General features: G+C 46.5%; 1 protein-coding gene and 1 long non-coding RNA gene across 3 annotated transcripts in view; one reads left to right on the forward strand and one right to left on the reverse strand.

Annotated features, from left to right (window-relative positions):
• LOC115931074 (rhophilin-2-like) overlaps window positions 1-12,079 on the reverse strand; it is a 43,441-nt gene extending 31,362 nt beyond the window's left edge. The window contains 3 exon segments of the mRNA XM_063700170.1: window positions 6,153-6,281; window positions 11,378-11,607; window positions 11,949-12,079. Of these exon segments, the coding sequence (XP_063556240.1) occupies window positions 6,153-6,281; window positions 11,378-11,431 (183 nt within the window). The 5' untranslated portion in view covers window positions 11,432-11,607; window positions 11,949-12,079.
• A 195-nt stretch (window positions 12,080-12,274) lies between these two features.
• LOC129527660 (uncharacterized) lies at window positions 12,275-21,166 on the forward strand. 2 transcript variants are annotated; one of them, XR_008672676.2, is made up of 7 exons: window positions 12,301-12,598; window positions 13,116-13,253; window positions 13,714-13,836; window positions 14,845-14,929; window positions 19,308-19,531; window positions 19,698-19,778; window positions 20,923-21,166. It is a non-coding gene; the product is annotated as an uncharacterized lncRNA (long non-coding RNA). The 2 variants fall into 2 exon arrangements; XR_008672675.1 differs by lacking the exon at window positions 19,308-19,531 and having other exon boundaries at window positions 12,275-12,598.
• The last annotated feature ends 1,031 nt before the right edge of the window (window positions 21,167-22,197 follow it).

Below are 22,197 nucleotides of genomic sequence, written 5' to 3' on the forward strand. Positions count from 1 at the left end.
ATGTGAATATTTTCATTTGCTTTAATGTGGAATTCAGAACATGACCCAGTTGAATCCTTAAAAATGCCTATAAAATTCCTAAGTTTCTCCAAGAGACTCTTCCTTTGAAATGCTTGCATTCTTGGCCGGATGCAGTGGCTCACGTCTGTAATCCCAGCACTTTGGGAGGTTGAGGCAGGCGGATCATCTGAGGTCAGGAGTTCAAGACCAGCCTGGCCAACATGGTGAAACCCTGTCTTTGCTAATAAAAATTAGCTGGGTGTGGTGGCACATGCCTGTAATCCCAGCTACTTGTGAAACTGAAGCAGGAGAATCGCTTGAACCCAGGAGGCAGAGGTTGCAGTGAGCTGAGATCATGCCATTGGACTCCAGCCTGGGCAACAAGAGTGAAACTCCATCTCAAAAAAAAATGCTTACATTCTTGTAGCCCAGCACCAAGCAACAGACAAATTAAATCGTAAAGAAACTTCTACAATAGCAGCAACAGACATTTCCAAACAGGTGGATTGTTTTGAGTCCCACAGACCAGTGGCAAGTCACATCTATTTTTGCATTTATATATACACACATATATTTTAAATAAAAATAGAGATGGGGCTGGGTGTGGTGGCTCACATCTATAATCTCAGCACTTTTGCTGGAGGTGGAAGCAGGAAGATCGCTTGTGGCCAGGAGCTGAAGACCAGCCTGGGCATCATAGTGAGGAGACCCCATCTCTTAAAAAAGAAAAAAAAAAGAGAGAGAGAGAAAGAGATGACTGTGCATGATGGCTGACGCCTGTAATCCCAGTACTCTGGAAGGCCAAGGTGGGCAGATCACCTGAGGTCAGGAGTTCAAGATCAGCCTGGCCAGGATGGTGAAACCCTGTCTCTACTAAAAATACAAAAATTAGCCTGGCGCAGTGGCTCACACCTCTAATCCCAGCACTCTGAGAGGCCGAGGCAGGTGGATCATGAGGTCAGGAGTTCAAGACCAGCCTGGCCAGGATGGTGAAACTCTGTCTCTACTAAAAATACAAAAATTAGCCAGCATGGTGGTGGGTTCCTGAAAAACCCCAGCTACTCAGGAGGCTGAGGCAGAGAATTGCTTGAACCTGGGAGGTGGAGTTTGCAGTGAGCCAAGATCACGCCACTGTACTCCAGCCTGGGCGACAGAGCGAGGCTTCATCTCAAAAAATATACATATATACACACAAAAATTAGTTGGCCATGGTGGTGCATGCCTGTAGTCCCAGCTGCTCAGGAGGCTGAGGAAGGAGAATTGCTTGAACCCAGAAGGTGGAGGTTACAGTGAGCTGAGATCGCACCATTGCACTCCAGCCTGGGCAACACAGTGAGACTGTGTCTCAAAAAAAAAAAAAAAAAAGAGAGAGAGAGAGAGAGAAGGCCTCATTCTGTTGCCCAGGCTGGTCTCCAGCTCCTGGCCTCAAGCTGTCCTCTTGCCTCAGCCTCCCAAAGCGCTAAGATTATAGGCATGAGCCATTGCATCTGGGCATAAGTCTCACGTAAAAGTTCAGGCAGGCTGTGGCAGTGTGGCATAAAGCTGCAATTCCTGGATTGTTTTCATTGCTTTCTACCCAGAACATAAACTTTCCGGTAAACTTGAGTCCTGAAACACTCAGAATACCAACTTCCCTTCTCCAGTCCGAAAATAAACCCCAAACTCACAGGATTTAAACAAGGCAGCAGTCAAAAAGGCCTCTATTTATGTCAAACAACTCACCGTCTCTGAGAATGAAGGTCAAGTGCTTCCAAAGTATTAACCAATTGCTTTTAAAAGTAGTAGTTGGCCAGGAGCAGTGGCTCACACCTGTAATCCCAGCACTTTGGGAGGCCGAGGCGGGTGGATAGAGTACGAGACCAGCCTGGCCAACATAGTGAAACCCCATCTCTACTAAAAACACAAATTAGCCAGGCATGATGGCGGGTGCCTGTAATCCCACCTACTCAGGAGGCTGAGGCAGGAGAATCACTTGAACCTGGGAGGTGGAGGTTGCAGTGAGCTGAGATGGCCGTCACTGCCCTCCAGCCTGGGCAACAAGAGTGAAACTCCAGCTCAAAAAAAAAAAAAAAAGAAAGAAAGAAAGAAAAAAAAAAGTAATAGTCAAAATGTCATAAGATGTTTTCTTTTCTAAACTAAAAGTAGTCCAAGATGAGCCAACTAAGAGGATTATCATGGAAAGTAAAATAAGCCAGGCACAGTGGCTCATGCCTATAATCCCAGCACTTTGGGAGGCTGAGGCAGGAGGACTGCTTGAACCCAGGAGTTTGAGACCAGCCTGGGCACAACAGTGGGAAACTCTCTCTCTACAAAAAATACAAAAATTGGCCGGGCTTGATGGCTCACGCCTATAATCCCAGCACTTTGGAAGGCTAAGGCAGGTGGATCACCTGAGGTCAGGAGTTCGAGACCCACCTGACCAACATGGAGAAACCCCGTCTCTATTAAAAATACATAATTAGCCAGGCATGGTGGCACAGGCCTGTAATCCCAGCTACTCGGAAGGCTGAGGCAGGAGAATCGCTTGAACCCAGGAGGTGGAGGTTGCGGTGAGCCGAGATCATGCCATTGCACTCCAGCCTGGGCAACAAGAGCTAAACTCCATCTCAATAAAAAAGAAAGAAAAATGCAACAATTAGCCAGGCATGGTGGCACACGCCTGTATTACCAGCTACTCAGGAGGCTGAAGTGGGAGGATCAACTGAGCCCAGGAGGCAGGGGTTGCAGTGAGCCAAGATCATGCCACTGCATGCCAGCCTGGGTGAAACAGTGAGACTCTGTCTCAAAATAATAAAGAAAAAGAAAAAAAAAGAACATAAAATATTTCTTCGAAGCAATTTTCGTGATGCTAGGATTAATTCCTATAACCAATGCCTGGGCTGCATGATGCAAACTTGGGCCACCCTGCACCTCATCCCCTTTCCCTTCCTTGATGGAATTTGGAGGCGACTGGTTAAAAACTCAAATTGATGGAGTTGAAGAGGGAAGGAAGAGGAGGGTTTTCCAGGCACAGGACGGTCTCCTGGCCCCAGCCTCGGGGCATGGTCTCTCCTGTGTTCTCCATTGAAGCACCCCTTCCACTTCCCACTTGAATCCCCCACTGACCCAAGGGCCCCGCAGGCAGGGCTTGTGGCACCTCTGGCACCCAGCACAGTGCCAGGCACAGGTGGGCTTATGAGGATCTGCCAAATGGGAGAGGAGTCCAGATACCCAGGAATGTGGCAGGGGGACACACAAGCAAAGACTCTGGTTATTCAAATATTTAATGGGAGTGAATTGACATCTTTGATTTCCTTTGAAATTGCATCACAAATAAGACAGACTGATATTAGCCATTAATTTCATTCTCTTTTTTTTTTTTTTTGAGACAGTTTCACTGTTGCCCAGGCTGGAGTGCAGTGGCACAATCTCAGCTCACTGCATCCTCTGCCTCCTGGGTTCAAGCGCCTCTCTCATGCCTCAGCCTCTCGAGTAATGGGGATTACAGGCAAATGCCACTATGCCCAGCTAATTTTTTTTTTTTTGAGATGGGATCTCGCTCTGTCGCACAGGCTGGAGGGCAGTGGCATGATCTTGGCTCCCTGCAACCTCCACCTCTACCTCCCGGGTTCGAACGATTCACCTGCCTCAGCCTCTCCAGTAACCGGGATTACAGGTGTGCACCACCACGTCCAGCTAATTTCTGTATGTTTGGTAGAGACAGGGGTTTTACCATTTTAGCCAACCTGGTCTTCAACTCCCGAGCTCAAGTGATCCACCTGCTTCAGCCTCCCAAAGTGCTGGGATTACAGGCATGAGCCACTGTGCCCAGCCTTTAGCCATTACTTTCAATGGCAAAAACTGCAATTACCTTCAAACCAACCTAACAGACACAAGAATACACAGATGGACAAATATGTCAGGAAGCAATGCTGACAGTATGTTCTTGGAAGAAGTGAGTACACAGGGGTTTGCTAGAAAATTCTTAAAATTTTTTGAAAAGTTTGGAAATTTTCATAATAAAATGTTAGAGAAAAAACTTTAGCTATTCTTCCAAAGACATAACCTAAACTGGATACATGATTTAAGAAAAAAATACACTATTAATAAAAGAGGATGTAAGTTTTAAATTTCAAAGCATATCCACGACAGACACTTCTGACGCTTCCCCTCCAGCTCTGAAACCACCCCGGTGCCCTGTGGAGGACCAGCACCAGGAAACACACATTCCATAGGTGACTCAAGGTTTCCAAATCCAGGGAGCTATTTTCTGACTGAGTTTCCCCTGGGGCCCACCTACTTTTTGAGAAGTCTCATGCCCACACTGAAAAAGCACGTAAACCCTTCTTTGAACTGTCTCAAAGTTATTTCTCCTTAAAAGAAGCATTTCACTTAGGGTTTGGTTTTGTTTTTGTGTTTTTTGAGACAGGACTTCTTTCTGTTGCCATTACTGCAGTCTCGACCTCCCTGGCTCAAGTGATCTTCCCACCTCAGCCTTCTGAGTAGCTGGGACTACAGGTGTGCACCACCATGCCCGGCTAATTTTCCTATTTTTTGTAGAGATGGGGTTTCACTAAGTTGCCCGGGCTGGCCTTGAACTCCTGGGCTCAAGCGATCCCCCACCTCAGCCTCCTGAGGAGCTGGGATTACAGGCATGAGGCAAGAGGGGCATTTCTTTCATAGTTAGATCTCCATTTTTGGAGATGTATTGCAATTCTGAGGGATGGTGTTGTTGGCTTTCACCTTGCAGAAATCGATTCCAAAATTGAGTTATGGAGAATGATATGATAGAGTGCCTTCAAAATTGACCTAGGAGCCAGGCACAGTGGCTCGCATCTGTAATCCCAGCACTTTGGGAGGCCAAGGCAGGCAGATTACTTGAGACCAGGAGTTCAAGACCAGCCTGGCCAACATGATGAAACCCTGTCTCTACAAAAATAATAATAATAATAATAATTAGTCAAGTGTGATGGTGCACACCTGCAATCCCAGCTACTCAGGTGGCTGAGGCACAAGAATCGCTTGAACCCAGGAGGTGGAGATTGCAGTGAGCTGAGATCTCGCCACTGCACTCCAACCTGGGTGAGAGAGGGAGACTCTGTGTCAAAAAAAAAAAAAAAGAAATACAACCTTAAAAGGAGACTGGTGTGTTACTTTGTTTTAATTTGGATTTTTCTGTTTCAGTTTGTCACCTCCAGCTAGGAAACAGACTGCAGTCCAACGTAAGTACAGTGCACAGAATCTCTGTGTGTGCATAGTGGCCTCCCCTTACAGGGTCAATTTTGGCCTTTGGCCTTAATCCCGAAGTATTTGCGTATGCTTTTTGTCCCTTGGCAAATAAATGAGAAAATAATTAGTCAACATTGGAAAGGTATTGTCCTAACAATGTCCCTTTAATGTTTCTTAGGAAAATTATGGTGACTCACTAAAATATCCTTGCTCAATGTCTGTTCAGTTGAATTTAATAACATATCTTGCTAATGTTTGCATGTCTATGAAATGTGACTATGCGGAATTACTGAAAATTAACTATAAAATCCAAGGCATCTAACTTTTAAACTTATCTTGGTTCATCACGTATATTTACACTAGATTTTATACTGTCTTCATTTTTTTTTTTTTTTTGTCTGTTTGTTTGTTTTGAGACAGAGTCTTGCTCTGTCAGCTGGGCTGGAGTACAGTAGTGTGATCTCGGCTCACTGAAACGTCCAGCTCCCGGGTTCAAGCAATTCTGCCTCAGCCTCTGAGAAGCCAGGATTACAAGTGTGCACCACCATGTCTGGCTATTTTTTTTATTTTTAGTAGAGACGGGGTTTCACCATGTTGGCCAGACTGGTCTCGAACTCCTGACCTCAGGTGATCCACATGCCTCAGCCTCCCAAAGTGTTGGGATTATGGGAGTGAGCCACTGTGCCTGGCCTCACAAATGCCTTTTTGTTCAACACTGCAGATATTTCCCAACAAATGTGCTCATCCCTTCCAGTCTAGCACCTCACTCAACCCCAAACCTGATGGTTCTCTCACTTCCCAAAGTTGAGGCTGCCACACCCCAGTCTAGAACCCTATCTAGCCTCTGTGCAGATAGGGTTCGTACCTATGTACCTCTTCATACCTTGGATGTATGAAGGATCTCTGGCTCAGAGGCTTCTGGAAGGTGTGCTGCTCCCACTTACTCTGTGTTCTGATAGACGCCCACCGAGATGTTCAGCCCCTCCAGCTCTTCCTTGAGCATCTGCAGGTCTGAGTTGACGAAGCTCAGCTCCAGCCGCACTTGCTCCCGCACCTTTGGGTTTGCGGCCACTCTGTTCAAAGAGAAGAGGGAGAGAAGTGCCCTCAGACAGGTATCCCAGCTTCTGGGTGAGCAGACCCAATCCCCAGTCCCTGCAGGGAGGATCAGGGCACGGCTTGCAGAGGAGGGCCGGGAGTGTCGGGTAAGGTATCCCACGGACACAGAGCACCTGCCCAGCTTGCAGCACACCTGCCAGTACGTGGAGCTGGGGACACAGGCAATGACACTGTGAGCTGCAGACATGAACTCTATGACATCCTACAAAAACTCTGTCTTGAGAAAACAAAACTGCTCCTAGCCATGCCCTAAAATACCATAAGATATCCACTTGAAAAGAAATGAATGATTCCGGTCAGGCGTGGTGGTTCACATCTGTAATCCCAGCACTTTGGGAGGCCGAAGCAGGTGGATCAGCTGAGGTCAGGAGTTCGAGACCAGCCTAGCCAACATATAGTGAAACTCTGTCTCTAATAAAAAACACAAAAACTAGCTGGGTGTGGTGGCGCACGCTTGTAGTTCCAGCTATGCAGAAGGCTGAGGCTTGAACCTGGGAGACAGGGGTTGCAGTGAGCTGAGATTGTGCCACTGCACTCCAGCCTGGGCAACAGAGCAAGGCTCCCTCTCAAAAAAAAAAAAAAAAAAAAAAAAAAGAATGATTCCTTTTGGTAGGAGAAATCCAAATAAATAAATAAATAAATAAATAAACATAAAATTTGTTTTAAAAAAAGAAAGAAATGGATGATTAGCTGGGCATGGTGGTGCATGCCTATAGTCTCAGGCAGGAGGATCGCTTGAGTCCAGGAGGTTGATACTGCAGTGAGCTATGATCACACCACCGCAATCCAGCCTGGGTGACAGGGCAAGACACTGTCTCTAAAAACTAAAATAAGATAATATGAAATTATATATATATATGATAGTAAAATAAAACAAATGAATGAGAAAATGAAGGAAGAGGTAATGCTTCCCAATTCATTCTGTAAACTAGTATTAGCAACCCAAGCCTAGCAACATATAAATAGGATTATACACCATAACTAAGTGGGATTTATCCCAGGAATGCAAGGTTGGTTTAACATCTGAAAATCAATATAATATATTATATTAACAGAATAAAGGACAAAAAACACATGGTGACTTCAACAGATATTGGAAAAACTATATGACAAAATCCATCACGGATTCATAATAAAAATTCTCAACAAAGTAGGAATAAAAGAGAATTTATGAAATCTGATAAAAGACACCTATAAAAACCCACAGTTAGCATCACACTTTGTGGTGAATGACTGCTTTCCTCTTCTCACCACAAACAAGGCAAAGATGCCCACTTTTGCTATTTCTAATCAATGAGGCAAATAAAGAAATTAAAGGCATCCAGATTAGAAATGAAAAAATAAAACTGTCTTTATTTACAGATGGCATTATCTTATATATAGAAAATCCTAAGGCATCCATAAAATAAATATTAGTACTAATAAATTTAGCAAGGTCACAGGGTATAATCAATATACAAAAATCAATTCTTTTTTTTTTCTCTAGACAGGGTATCACTCTGTCATCTAGGCTGGAGTGCAATGTCACCATTATGGCTTACTACAGCCTCAACTTCCCAGGCTGAAGCCATCCTCCAGCCTCAGCCTCCCAAGGAGCTGGAACTACAGGTGCACACCACCACGCTGGCTGATTTTTGTATTTTTTTTGTAGAGATGGAGTCTCACTATGTTGCTCAGGCTGGCCCAGAAATCCTGGGCTCAAGCAATCTTCCTGCCTCAGCCTCCCAAAGTGCTGAGATTACAGGCATGAGCCACTGTGCCTGGCCAATTCAATTTCTATATAATAGCAATGAACAATCTTGAAACTGAGAAAACCATTCCATTCACAATAGCATCAAAAAGAATAAAATACTCAGGAATAAACAAAAGAATCACAAGACATGTAAACTGAAAACTACAAAACAATGCTGAGATATATTAAAAGAAGAGCTATTCCATGTTTACGGATGGGAAGGCTCATTATTGTCAAGATGTCAAGCCTCCTTAGTTGGTACATTCATTCAATGCAACCTCAATCAAAATCCCAGTAACCTTTTTAATAAAACTCGGCAAGCTGAATGGAAATGCAAAAAAAAAAAAAAAAACCTACAACAGGCAAAATAATTTTGAAAAATAAGAACAGAGTTGGAAAACATATTGATTTTAAAATTTACTAAGAAGCTGGGCTGGGCATGGTGGCTCACGTCTGTAATCCTAGCACTTTGGGAGGCTGAGGCGGGTAGATCACCTGAGGTCAGGAGTTCGAGACCAGCCTAGTCAACACAGTGAAACCCCATCTCTACTAAAAATACAAAAAATTAGCCAGGTGTGGTGGCAGACGCCTATAATCCCAGCTACTCGCGAGCCTGATGCAGGAGAATCACTTGAACCTGGAAGGCAGAGGTTGCAGTGAGCCAAGATCACACCAGTGCACTCCAGCCTGGGCAACAAGAGAGAAACTCCATCCCCAAAAAGAATAAAAAATAAAAAATAAACTTACTAAGAAGCCATAGTCATCAAGATAGCATGGTACTGACATAAAGATAGGCAATTAAACAGAATAAGAGTCCAGGAATAGGCCAGGTGTGGTAGCTCATGCCTGTAATCCCAGGACTTTGGGAGGCCAAGACGGATGGATCACGAGGTCAGGAGATCGAGACCATCCTGGCTGACATGGTGAAACCCCGTCTCTACTAAAAATACAAAAAAAAAATTGTATTTTTAGTAGAGCGTGGTGGCGGGTGTGGTGGTGGGCACCTGTAGTCCCAGCTACTCAGGAGGCTGAGGCAGGAGAATGGTGTGAATCCAGGAGGCGGAGCTTGCAGTGAGCTGAGATCGCACCACTGCACTCCAGCCTGGGTGACAGAGCGAGACTCCGTCTCATGAAAAAAAAAACAAAAGAGTCCAGGAATAAATGTTTACATTCATGTAGCAAATCTTTACAACTGATTTTGAACAAAAGTGCCAAATCAATTCAATGTGGAAAAGATTATTGTTTCAACAAATAGTGCTAAAGCAAGTTGACATCCATAGGTACGTCAGGGTCCCTAAAACCACCCCCAAGTTCAGTGTTAATCTAGGAGGACTTGCAAAAGTCATGGCTACGGTTTACTACAGCAAAAGACACAAAGCATAATGAGCAAAGGGAAAGGCATATGGGGTGAAATTGGGAGGAGGCCCGGCCCAGGCTTTTAGGGGTCCTCTCCCAGTGGAATCCCACAGACCATGCTTAATTCTCCCGTCAAGGAGTTGTGACAACACACGTAAAATGCCAAGAAAGCCCCCAGAAAGTTCCAATCAGGACTCAGGTCCCACCGGGAGGTCCCTCCCTAGCTGACTTCTTGGGCTCCCTCCCAAAGCGGGCAGAAGGGTCTGGGTGAGGGACCTGAGCCTGGTTTTCACTTTCCTAAGCCCGAGGGTCCTCTTCCTGGCACAAGGCCTTGAGGATGCTTGGGAAGCCAGCCTTCAGGTCCCGCTGTTTTGTTATTTTGCCAAAGTATGTCCCGTCCGTAAGTTTGCCCCCTCGGGTCACTTTCTTCACCTTATCAGCAGGGCCCATCATTCCTGCTGCTTTCCAACAAGATGCCAGAGCATATTTTTAGACCAATGAAGTTGGTGGGACAGTGGGTGGGACCCAGAGAGTGACGGACAGTGAGTCGGCCTGGAGGGTGGGAAGGCAAAGTGAGTTCCGCTCCTGGGACGGGGCTGGGAGGGGACATGGAATGGTCTGTCAGCTATGAGTTTGTGGAAGGCAGAGTCGGTGACTTTCAGCTGACCTGCCTTGGTCTGGAAGATTCCAGTAGAGAAAGGGAGGGCCAGGGGCCTGGAGGCTGGTTCCAGGCCTGGGTGCTGGGCCTGAGAGCATTTCCAAAGCACTGAGCCTGGGACTGAAGGTAATTCACCACGAGCGCTCAGCTGGGGAGGACTGTCTGTGTGCTTCCCCCACCTCCCAGTCCCTCAACTCAACCCCAGTCCCCCCACCTGCCTTAACTCAGGAAAAAGGCCTCCCTCATGAGCACTGGCAGCTGCCTTCGGAGGCATGTCACAGTCACACCCCAGGACACAACACAGAATCTCAGGCTGGCAGGGGACATTGGAGATCAGCCAGCCCAGCCTCTCATTTTACAGCTGGGAATGGGCACAGGATGGCCATGGCTGCCCAAGGTCACAGAGCCTGGGAGGGAGAAGCAGGCACAGTGGAAAAAGTAAGGTCACGTGAGCCAGGTCTGGGCACCGGGTCCAGGCCTGCCACTCCCCTGCATGCGGCTCAGGGCGATGGCTCAGCCTCTCAGCCTCAGGTCCACAGCCCAAGCAGGCAGAGGAACAGCTGTTTGAGGGGCTGCCTGGGGAGGAGTGGGGCTGGGTGTCCTGTGCGCACAGCGGACACTTCATCAGCCACTCTGTAGGCAGCCAAGCCAGGAGGGCCCTCTGGGCACCTGGGCCTCTCCGCAGGAAGAGGAGCAGGGACCCACTATCCTTTGGGTCAACGAAGGCCTTAAGCAATGGGCTCGAAAATCCCTGATTAGTGACTACCTTCTGTTGCTAGGCAAGATGGGGACAAATACGGGGTCCAGTTCTCCAGCTGTTAAACATCTGTCTCATCAAGAAGATGGGACAGCACATGGATAATAAATTTATATGGTTATAATAACTGTCCCAGATTTTCTGTGCAGTAATGGCCGACCTGCTTTCCCTCTGAAAACAAGCAAGAATTTTGGATAAAACAATAACAAAATTACGTTAAAAGCATCAAAAGGCTGCTAAGCTAGTGGGAAACCTCCAGGCCAAGTTTCAGGGGAAAATCAAGAACCTAGGGAGGAGCGCTGGGGCCATTGTTGCCTGTGAGCATTTGCCAACCTGGCAAGTTGGGCTTCGACCTTGGAGGGAGTAGGGGGGTAGACAGAGGTCAAGGTATGAGGAGGCTGATAGGGGATTCACCCCCATATCAAGCTGGGAGCCTGAAAGGCCTCACCTTGGGTGAAGACAGAAGAAGAGATAACCCTGGCCCCTGCCCCAAAACAAGGAATTCATTAGCATTAAAAGGAGTGGGAGGAAAAAAGGAAAGGAAACTCACAGATTCAACCACAAAGAGCCTCTGGCCTCCTGCGGACTTGGACCGCTCACCCATCACACCTGGGAGGCCCGGGGATGGTGGGGCTTCTGTGCACTTGGTTCCAGGTGGTCTGGGCTGTCCATGTGAAAGCAAACACCATCCTCGTGAGAAGGAACCTCTGTCTTTGGCCTCACGGAAACCCCACAGACACCCTTCCAAGGGCCCCAAGAAGCACACAAAGATATCCAAGTCTGAAAGGGAAGAAGGCACCATGAGTAAGAACCAGCAGACAAGCCAGCAGACACCCGCACAGTCTCCCCATATTATTATACAATTACCAAACAAGACACTACGGTACATTTCAAACCATAAAGGAGAGATGGCCCATGTTCGGTGGCCAAGCATAGCACAGAGCTCCTCACTCCTCCAGGAATTCCACTGAAGGGTGGCAAGTTCTGGAGTTCAAGCCACTGGGGAGGCAACAGGAGTGCAAGCGGCCACAGTTCAGGCGCTGTTGGGCAGAGCGGGGGAGGGGGCGCTCCCAAGGAGTCCACTGGGAGACGCAGGCAGGGGGCTTCCCAGGCAGCCTCACCAGCTTCCCTTCACACTGATCCCCTGTAAACGTGTGTCCAGCCTCGATGTAAGAGGAACAGGGAGAAATTGATTTGCTATTCATAAAATGTGCGCCTCTCTGCGCCAGCGCCTGCGCCTGCGCCCGCCCTGTGCGCCTCTCTGCGCCTCTCTGCGCCTCCCTGCGCCTGCGCCCGCGCTGTGCGCCTCCCTGCGCCTGCGCCCGCGCTGTGCGCCTCCCTGCGCCTGCGCCCGCGCTGTGCGCCTCCCTGCGCCTGCGCCCGCGCTGTGCGCCTCCCTGCGCCTGCGCCCGCGCTGTGCGCCTCCCTGCGCCTGCGCCCGCGCTGTGCGCCTCCCTGCGCCTGCGCCCGCGCTGTGCGCCTCCCTGCGCCTGCGCCCGCGCTGTGCGCCTTTGCGAGGGCGGAGCTGCGTTCTCCTCAGCACGGACCCAGATTGCGTCGTGAGGGCGAGCTGAGTTCTCATCTGCACAGACTTTGGAGATACAGCGAAGGCGGAGCAGTGTTTTCCTCAGCACAGACCCGGGCGGGCCGGGGGCACCGCGAGGGCGGAGCTGCGTTCTGCTCAGCACAGACCCGGGGTACACCTCGAAGGCAGAGCAGCTTTCTCCTCAGCACAGACCTTGGGGACACTGCCTCCCTTTGAGCAGAATAGGTGAATGAATGAATGAGTGTAATCACATGCCCTGCCTTTCCCTGTTTATCAAGCCTGGCATCACTTTAGAATCTCTTGTTAGGATTTATGATACCCAGGCTTTACCTCAGAAGCTGAGAGTGGCACTCAGGTATAAGCATGTTTTTCCAAGCTCCCCAGGTATTCCATAGCGCAGCCATGTTTGAGACAGTGGGGTCTAAGAACCATGTAGAACTAATTAGAATCCTGAAGTGTCTGTGATAAAGGTAATAAGCTTTTTGTAAGATTACAGAGGACATAGGTTAAGTTGGAAAGCCTAAGTGTTGAGTGAGATTCCTAGGCTCAGGAATTTTAATTTAAGCAAAGTTAAATGTCTTAACTTGCAAAGACATGAATCTGTAGATTCCAGATTAATGGCAGGTGTGAATTGTACAATAGAAACTGATCTAGCCTACGTGTCTTCTTGGACTGGCAGACTATGTTAATCATTTTATTTTATGACAAGTTCAACATTATTCCCTTTTGTACTGAATTTTAGATTACTGATTTTGGGCACTCCAAGATTTTGGGAGAGACCTCTCTCGTGAGAACCTTATGTGGAACCCCCACCTGCTTGGCTCCTGAAGTTCTTGTTTCTGTTGGACTGCTGGGTTTTAGGATTTATTCTTTTTATCTGGTAAGAAATATTTTCATTGCTTCACAGACTGGTAGGAGGTGATTAGATGAAGTCACAAATGTGTCTTGCTCTGTTGTCCAGGCTGGCATGCAGTGGCTTGATCTTGGCTAACTGTAGCCTCTGCCTCCTGGGTCAAGTGATCCTCCCACCTCAGCCTCCCGAGTAGCTGGGACTACATGCGCACACCACCATGCCCAGCTAATTTTTCTATTTTTTGTAGTGATGGGGTTTTGCCATGTTGCCAAGGCTGGTCTTGAACTCCTGGGCTCAAGTGATCCTCTTGCCTCGGCCTCCCAAAGTACTGGGATTACAAGCATGAGCCATTGTGGCCAGCCTAGCTCACTTTTTGACCATTGATTTAAAGAAAAATCAGACTTTTCATTATGCTGAAAAAGAAATCTTTATATCTGAATGCCACTGAGAATGCCACTTGATTTCTTTTCCTTTCTCTCTCTACCAGTATTAAGCCTTAGTGGGTATCCACCTTTCTCTGAGCATAGGACTCAAGTGTCACTGAAGGATCAGATCACCAGTGGAAAACACAACTTCATTCCTAAAGTCTGGGCAGAAGTCTCAGAGAAAGGTATGAATATGAAAGGGTTAAGAATTTGTGGTATTCTAAAATGTGTGTGTCCTGTGGTGGGAGTTTCTCTCCAAATTCCATGGTGTTTTCTCCTGTCAATTCTGTTCTTATTTTCTATCGTTAGTTTCACACCATTTGAGAGGCACTGGAAATTATTAAGAGCATGCACTCAGGTCCTGGGTCTGCTACTACTTAGCTGTGTGGCCTTAGGCAAGTTATTTAACCTCTGTCTCCAATTTCTTTCTGTGTAAAGGGACCCTCAATAATCCCTACCTTAAAAGGTTTTTTGAGGGTTAGGGATAATGTACACAAGTGCCTGGTACCTATTTTAATGAGCAAAATAAATGCACTTGTAACTTTTTAGTTACAAGGTTTCCTTTGAGTAAGCAAGCGTGTAAAAACTAGATGTCTTTAGTTACCTTGTATTTTATAATTTATCCTGGCAACTTTAGTTCCCTGAAGAGAAAGTAGAAAATTAAATGTCACATAACATAACATAGGTGATTGTGTTAAATGTCAGAATATTTAAGGAATAATAATGTTGTAATATACAGGCCAGCGTGCATTTGTTGCTTGCTGGAGTAGTCAAGTTTTATTTCTGACAAGTCTGCAGTTTCAGGGAGCCTCTCCCTGGCTGAGTAACTGTCACCCATCCATCTGTAGATGTCAGGGAGAGTTTGCTGTGCATCCCAGTTATCTTAGAATTGGGTAGAAGTTTAGCTTTAATTAGTTTGACCTTGAGTCTAGCAACAAGAGAGGGAACAGGCAACGAAGAGGTAGTGACTGATGTCCCAGCAGCAGGAGACAGGGAGTGTCATTGTCATTCCTGGTCTTCTCACAGTACTCTGAATACAGAGAATGAGGAAGATTAGGGGGCCCTGTCTGCTGACTCCCTGATGATCTCAGACCCTCTCTGCTCTTTCTGGATGGTGGCCTGTTAATTCTGGCATACTGTTACTGATAATATATTTATACTTTTCACTGTGATTTGCCCAATTGTTGCTTTAGCTCTGGACCTTGTCAAGAAGTTGTTGGTAGTGCATCCAAAGGCATGTTTTACGACAGAAGAAGCCTTAAGACACCATGGTTTCAGGTGGGTGTGGGACAGTGCCTGCTAGCATAAAATACATGGGAAGCCCTGCTGCCTGAGAGACATGAGACAGAGGACAGAAACATATTTACTTTGTTGAATCTGTTTAATTGTTTTAATGTATTGGGGGAGTATCTTGGCGGATGGGTTACAACCTGTTTTTTTTTTTTCTTTTTTGAGACAACTTCTCATTCTGTCTCCCTGGCTGGAGTGCAGTGGCACAATCTCAGCTCACTGCAACCTCTGCCCCCCGGGTTCAAGTGATTCTCCTGCCTCAGCCTCCCAAGTAGCTGGGATTAAAGGTGCATGCTACCACGCCCAGCTACTTTTTGTATTTTTTGTAGAGATGGGGTTTCGCCGTGTTGGCCAGGCTACAACCTTTTTGATGTTACTCATGGCTGTTGGATGTACAAGCTAACTTTATGTCCTGTTCTGGTTCCACCTGGCTGCTCCGAGTCTCCAGTTTGGCCTGTGTTCTTTTGAGGGCTTGTTCTGGCTCTACCCCCAGCCATGTCCACTGTTCTTCATAGGTGGGGTGCATTCCAGCCATCTTCAACCTTAAATCAGGGAAGTGGGGGAGGAGGGCAGCCTCCCTGGGGAGAATCCAGCTATTTCTCCAGCCCAAGTGACTGGGTATAAAGGGTCCCACTGCTTGTTCATTCAGATGAGTAAATGTGTCCTTAGTGAAGGCTGTCACCTGCACCTTTCATCTGTGTTACTGCTGTGCTCCTGCTAGGGGTTGGGGCTGCCATTATTAAATGCTGACCTCATTTGGAACTGCCAAGAGTTGAAAGTACATTGTGGCTTTGCTGGGTTAATCTTTAGTTTTGGAATTAGCTACGGCATTGATCAGGTTTTTCTGATAGATGTCTGGTCTTCTGTAACGAGCAGTTCCATTCAGCACAGCCATGCCCCTTTCTATTAATTTTCTTTTGGTCTGTGTATTAGTCTGTTCTCACACTGCTATAAAGAACTGCCCAAGACTGGGTAATTTATAAAGAAAAGAGCTTTAACTGACTCACAGCTCCACATGGCTGGGGAGGCCTCAGGAAACTTACAATCATGGTGGAAGGGGAAGACGGCATGTCTTAATGGCAGCAGGTGAGAGAGCTTGTGAAGGAAGTGAAGGATGAAGAGCCTCTTATGAAACTGTCAGATCTCGTGAGAACTCACTCACTATCACGAGAATAGCCTGGGGGGAACTGCCCCCATGAGCCAATCACCTCTCAACAGGTCCCTTTCTCAACACCTGGGGATTACAATTTGAGATGAGATTTGCATAGGGACACAAAGCCAAACTGTATCAATCCATTTTCTGTGGAGATGGGGGACAGAACTGGTAGCTTGAGCTAGAGGCTGTTACTTGAGCTAAATGCTGTTTCTCTGGGGATTACTGGTCCAGGAACTCCTTGGGCAATCCAGCCTCAGCCCCGTACTTCTGGGACTCTGGGAAGACTGTCCCCATTCTCTGTTGTAATCCTCTACACCTAACAGTTTTGCTCAGGCCAGCTCAGGTTGAGAACAACAAAAACTGAAAAAAAAAAGACAGATATATGTGTTTTGGATGTTGCCCTGGAAACTATAGTCTCCCCAGAAGAAATCTGTCAGATGATTTAGCATTTAATAGACCAACAGATTTGAAACAGCAGGACCCTAGAGGAAAGGGGTTTGGAAACAAAGGGTGCCTTTGCATGTGGGGATTTTAATTTTGATGAAAAAGAGAAACATGTCTTTTGGCTCTTTTCATGTGTCCTAATAGGGAAACTCTTGGGTCTAAATGTAGAGGTACAGGAGCTGTGTTCATCTCTAGCAAAAAAACAGAGCTGGCCAGTTGAGCCTGGGAACAGGGTTTGCATCTGCCTGAAATTTATGAGCAAGCATAGCCTATTTTTCTTGTACTTCTTTGTCTCAAAGAAAACTTATTAACAACCAAGGAGAAGGTGAAGTTCAACTCCGTTGCAGAATCTCCCTGGAATACTCTTCTAGCCACCTTTTGTTTTTGCAGTAAAAGGAGGAATGAGCGTTGAATGAAGACAAAGATGAAGACTGACCATCTAAAACATCTGTTAGTGATAGTTTGGGTTTTATTTTGGGAAAATTCAGTGTTTTCACAAAAACCAAATGGTTTTGTTGTTCTGGCGCTGGACTGAGTGTTGGGAATGTGGATTCTGGTCTCTGTTTTGTCATTAACAGAGTGCCCAGTTTTGGGAGCATCCCTTACATCTACTGTCTGCCTCGTATTTACTGCCTGAAATAGAGGATTTCTTCTGTTTGCTTTCAAGGGATATTATAATTTAATTTTTATTTTATTTATTGTTGGAGACAAGGACTTCTTCTGTTGCCTAAACTGGAGTGCACTGGTGCAATTACAGCTCACTGCAGCCTCGACCTCCTGGACTTAAGGGATCCTCCCACCTCAGCCTCACAAAGTGCTTGGATAATAGGCACGAGCCACTGTTCCTGGCTAATTTAATATTTTGGAATAATTGTAGACATCATGAAGAAAATCAATGTTTATTTATTTATTGCCTTTTTTGAGATGGAGTCTCACTTTTGTCTACCAGGCTGGAGTGCAATGGTGTGATCTCAGCTCACTGCGACCTCCACCTCTGAGTTCAAGTGATTCTCCTGCATCAGACTCCCAAGTGGCTGGGATTACAGGTGCCTGCCACATGCCCAGCTCATTTTTGTATTTTTAGTAGAGATGGGGTTTCACCATGTTGGTCAGACTAGTCTCGAACTCTTGACCTCAGGTGATCCACCCACCTTGGCCTCCCAAAGTGCTGGGATTCCAGGCATGAGCCACTGTGCCTGACCTGATTACTTGTTTTAAATATAAGCCTGATTAGGCTTGTGACCACTCTGTTTGGCTTCACTGAAGGGCTGCCAAGAGACGGACTTTTGAGAGTGACACTGCAAGATAATTGAGATCCTAAGTAAGGCTGTGAGAGGGTGCGGAGAGGAATCCAGATGAGCTTGCTGCTGTCAAATGGCAATGGAGAGCTACACTGAGAAACTCAAAACAGAGTGACCTCAAGTGATCTGCCCTGCCTTGGCCTCCCAAAGTGCTGGGATTACAGGCGTGAGCCACTGTGCCTGGTCCTTCTTTCCTTCTTTCTTTCTTCCTCCTTCCTTCCCCCTCCCCTCTCCTCCATTCCTTTCCCCTCCCCTCTTTCATCCCCCCCCCCTTTTTCCTTCCTTGCTTCTTTCCTTTCTTCCTTCCTCAGGGTCTTGCTGTCTCACCTAGGCTGGAGTGCAGTGGCATGATCATTGCACCATGACTTTCAGGCTCAAGTGATCCTCCTGCCCCAGCCTCCCAAGTAGCTGAGACTACAGGTGCATGCCACCATGTCTGGCTAATTTAAATTTTTTTTTTTTTTTTTTTTGAGACAGAGTCGTAGTCTTTTGCCCAGGCTGGAGTGCAGTGGTGTGATCCTGTCTTACTGCAACCTCCACCTCTCGAGTTCAAGCGATTCTTCTGCCTCAGCCTCCTGAGTAGCTGGGATTACAGGCATGCACTACCACGCCTGGCTAATTTTGTATTTTTAGTAGAGACGGGGTTTCACCATGTTAGCCAGGCTGATCTCAAACTTCCGACCTCAGGTGATTCGCCCGCCTTGGCCTCCCAAAGTGCTGGGATTACAGACGTGAGCCTCTGTGCCTGGCCTAATTTTTAAATTTTTTTGTAGTGACAAAGTCCCAGTATGTTGCCCAGGCTGGTCTCAAATTCCTGGCCTCAAGCAATTCTCCCACCTTGGCCTCCCAAAGTGCTGGGATTATAGGCATGAGCCACCATGCCCAACCTAGTGTTGTAAAATTTCCATATCCATCAAATTGCCAAATGGTGGAGGACTTTGCTGTATCCTCTCTCTTTCCCCACTGTGGTATGCTTGGCTCAGTGGGAGGAGGGGCTGGAGTTGGGTGGGAAAGTACATGAGGCATTGGAGTCAGATAACTCTGGGTCTGTATTCTGCATATGCCACCTGTGAGTGGCTGAGCTGGGCTTCTGGCCAGAACTCAAAGGCCACATTCCTAGTTAGAGATGTTCCTTTCACCTTGCTGAAGGTGGGGAGAGCTGCATCAGACCACCTCTCAGGGTTTCCTAATGCAAATCCTTGAACCCTGCAGAAGTGAGCATCCAGAGAGGTGGGAGCTACTCGTATACACACTGTCTGTGCCCTCCTCATCTCCCACTCCTGCAGCATGAAACAGCTGTAATGCTTTGTTATGTTTATTGTCTCCCTTTCTCGTTAGACCTGAGCTCTGGGATATTGTGGCCTTAAGTACTTCTGAAAATTTGTATGGCATCTGCTGGGTGAATTTTCTAGGGTGCTGGGCTGGTTGTTAGGACAGCCTGGGTGACTGGCCTCATTCATGGCAGGGGCAGCAGGTGGAGAGTGGTCCCGGAAGGATTTGAGGAGCTGCACGGAGTCAGGCCCAGCCCCTGGCCCCCTGATTGTCACCTTTCTCAGGATCTGGGATGCTAATTCAGAAACTCTTGACTGCCGGAGGCTGTGATTGACCCACTGAGAGCTTTTAGGCATGTGGATGTGAGTCAGCCAGGATTGATGGAGCATTGACTACTAACTGGACTCCTCTGGGAAGGTAGAAGGGGGCAACACATAATGCCTTTCGCTGTGGGAGCTTCATCAAGGGGATGATTCTTGGACGGACATCTTTTCCTCCCTCTTTCCACAGGGGCATGCTAGCCCTGTCATTCTAGTTTATTATCCTTCAGACACAGCTACTTATGTTTTTAATTCCCTCACAGGATGAAGACATGAAGAGAAAGTTTCAAGATCTTCTGTCTGAGGAAAATGAATCCACAGGTCTATCCCAGGTTCTAGCCCAGGTACTCGTATTCCTGATGATCACTAAATGTAGTCTAGGCTTAAGGAGCTGATAAGCAAAGAGATGAAATTCAAGATTTTCCTGAGTAATAATTGCTTAACGTTGTTTCAGTTATAATGTAGTAGAAACTCTGTTTGAACTTGATTCACTCTAGCACCCTTAGATTTAAAAATGCAGGATATGTTTAATATCTAACACATAATAGACAGATAAGCACAGCTAGGGATTGTCATCCAAAAGGTCACCTGCAAGGCAATTTCAAAAGACTCTATTAGAGGCTCAAATATAAATTTGTTGGAAAATTAAAATTTGGGTCAGTAGTTGATTCCTTGATTAAAATTTTATTCTTTAAAGTTCTTTGTGAGTATAAGTTAATTCCAGTCCTGCTTTTTTGTTGTTGTTGTTGTTGAATGGTAGCTGTCCTTTTTCGCACTGTTTTCTCCCCCCCAATTTTTATTTTCTTGAGACAGACTCTTAGTCTGTCACTCAGGCCAGAGTGCAGTGGTGCAATCTCAGCTCACTGCAACCTCTGCCTCCTGGGTTCAGGCAGTTCTCCTGCCTCAGTCTCCTGAGTATCTGGGACTACAGGTGTCCGCCACTGTGCCCAGTTAATTTTTGTATTTTTAGGTGAGATGGGGTTTTGCCATGTTGGTCAGGCTTGTCTCAAACTTTTGACCTGAAGTGACCTACCCACTTCGGCTTCCCAAAGTGCTTGGATTACAGGTGTGAGTCACCACACCCAGCCTTCCTCCCAATTTTGTATATGGGAAAACAACTAAGGCACAAAGGTTGTCTTCCCGCAAAAGACCAAGACTTGGGGCTTCAACTGAGAGGTATTGTAGTCCTTTTAAACTTGATATTTAGAAAAGGATGATCAAGAGGAAGTTGGTTATGCTACTTGCTTTCAGTATACATCATTCAGAGGTCAGAAGCCATAAGGGAGAGAAATATCTATTAGATAAGCATGTCTGAGTTGTGGGCTGTGGTGAGGACTCAGTTGTCAATGATGAAAACCAGTAATTTTTGGTACTAGAATTTCACATCAAATGCCCCCACTTTACTGGAAGTACATTGAGGAACTTTGATAATCTTAAAGAAGCCAGTGATTTTCTTTTGAACATTTCTCCATTTTCCTTTATTTTCAGCCTTCTACTAGTCGAAAGCGGCCTCCTGAAGGGGAAGCCGAGGGTGCCGAGACCACAAAGCGCCCGGCTGTGTGTGCTGCTGTGTTGTGAACTCCGTGGTTTGAACATGAAAGAAATGTACCTTCTTTCACTCTGTCATCTTTCTTTTCTTTGAGTCTGTTTTTTTATAGTTTGTATATTAATTATGGAAATAATTGCTTTTTCACAGTCACTGATGTACAATTAAAAACCTGATGGAACCTGGGCTTTGTGCTTCTGCTTGATAATCGGTTCTTTAGTTAAATGGCTTTATTATTTATTTATTTGAGATGGAGTCTCACTCTGTTGCCCAGCCTGAAGTGTAGTGGTGCAAGCTTGGCTCACTGCAACCTCTGCTTCCCAGGTTCAAGCGATTCTCGTGCCTCAGCCTCCTGAGTAGCTGGGATTACAGGTATGCGCCACCATGCCAAGCTAATTTTTATATTTTTTTGTAGAGACAGGGTTTTGCCATGTTGGCCAGCCTGGTCTTGAACTTCTGACCTCAGGTGATCCGCCTGCCTCGGTCTCTTAAAGTGCTGGGATTACACACGTGAGCCACTATGCCTAGCCTGAATGGCTTTTTTATATTTAAAGTTGTTGTGTGCCTTTCATCTGGAGCTACACCTTGGCTATCACTAGGCAGGTTTGCCAGAATGTCACCCTGGTCTCAGCCTGTGAGAGCTGAATGCAAATTCTAAGGGCCCCTTTGAAAGTTCCAGGGAAAGGAGCATAGTGAGGTTGGGGGAGGAGTTTGTAGAGGCTGGCTGCTGACATCTTCATGAGAACAGCAGGTACCTTGGTGCATAATAACAGGCCAGGTTATATTCTCATCCTTGCCCTCATAAAGATACAGGTCTACAGTCTCTGAAACCTTTGGGCTAGATAAGTTGTGAAATTTAATTACCCAATTTTAGGAAGGTGGTAAGGCATATCTACTATGTGTATGTGTAGCACCCCAGTGGAGTCCTACACATGTGGAGTCCTACCCCAGTGGAGACCAAACGTTAATATTTCCACAGCAAATATTCACAGTAAGAGGGATAGAGAAAGATTATAGGTAGTTGCATATTGATTCATATCAGTCTTTTCTTCCAAATGAGCTACAATGACTCATTTTTGAGAGCTGTTTGGGTTTTGGAAGTGGAAATAAGGCACGGTTATGTCTTGATGACCCAATAATGACCGGGGAGGCCCTGTGCAAAGACTTACCCTTGGCTGCTGTTGTCCTCACAGTGATTCTATGAGGTCTTCTAGCCA

Source organism: Gorilla gorilla, chromosome 18, assembly GCF_029281585.2.
Source record: "Gorilla gorilla gorilla isolate KB3781 chromosome 18, NHGRI_mGorGor1-v2.1_pri, whole genome shotgun sequence".
Lineage (NCBI taxonomy): Eukaryota > Metazoa > Chordata > Mammalia > Primates > Hominidae > Gorilla > Gorilla gorilla.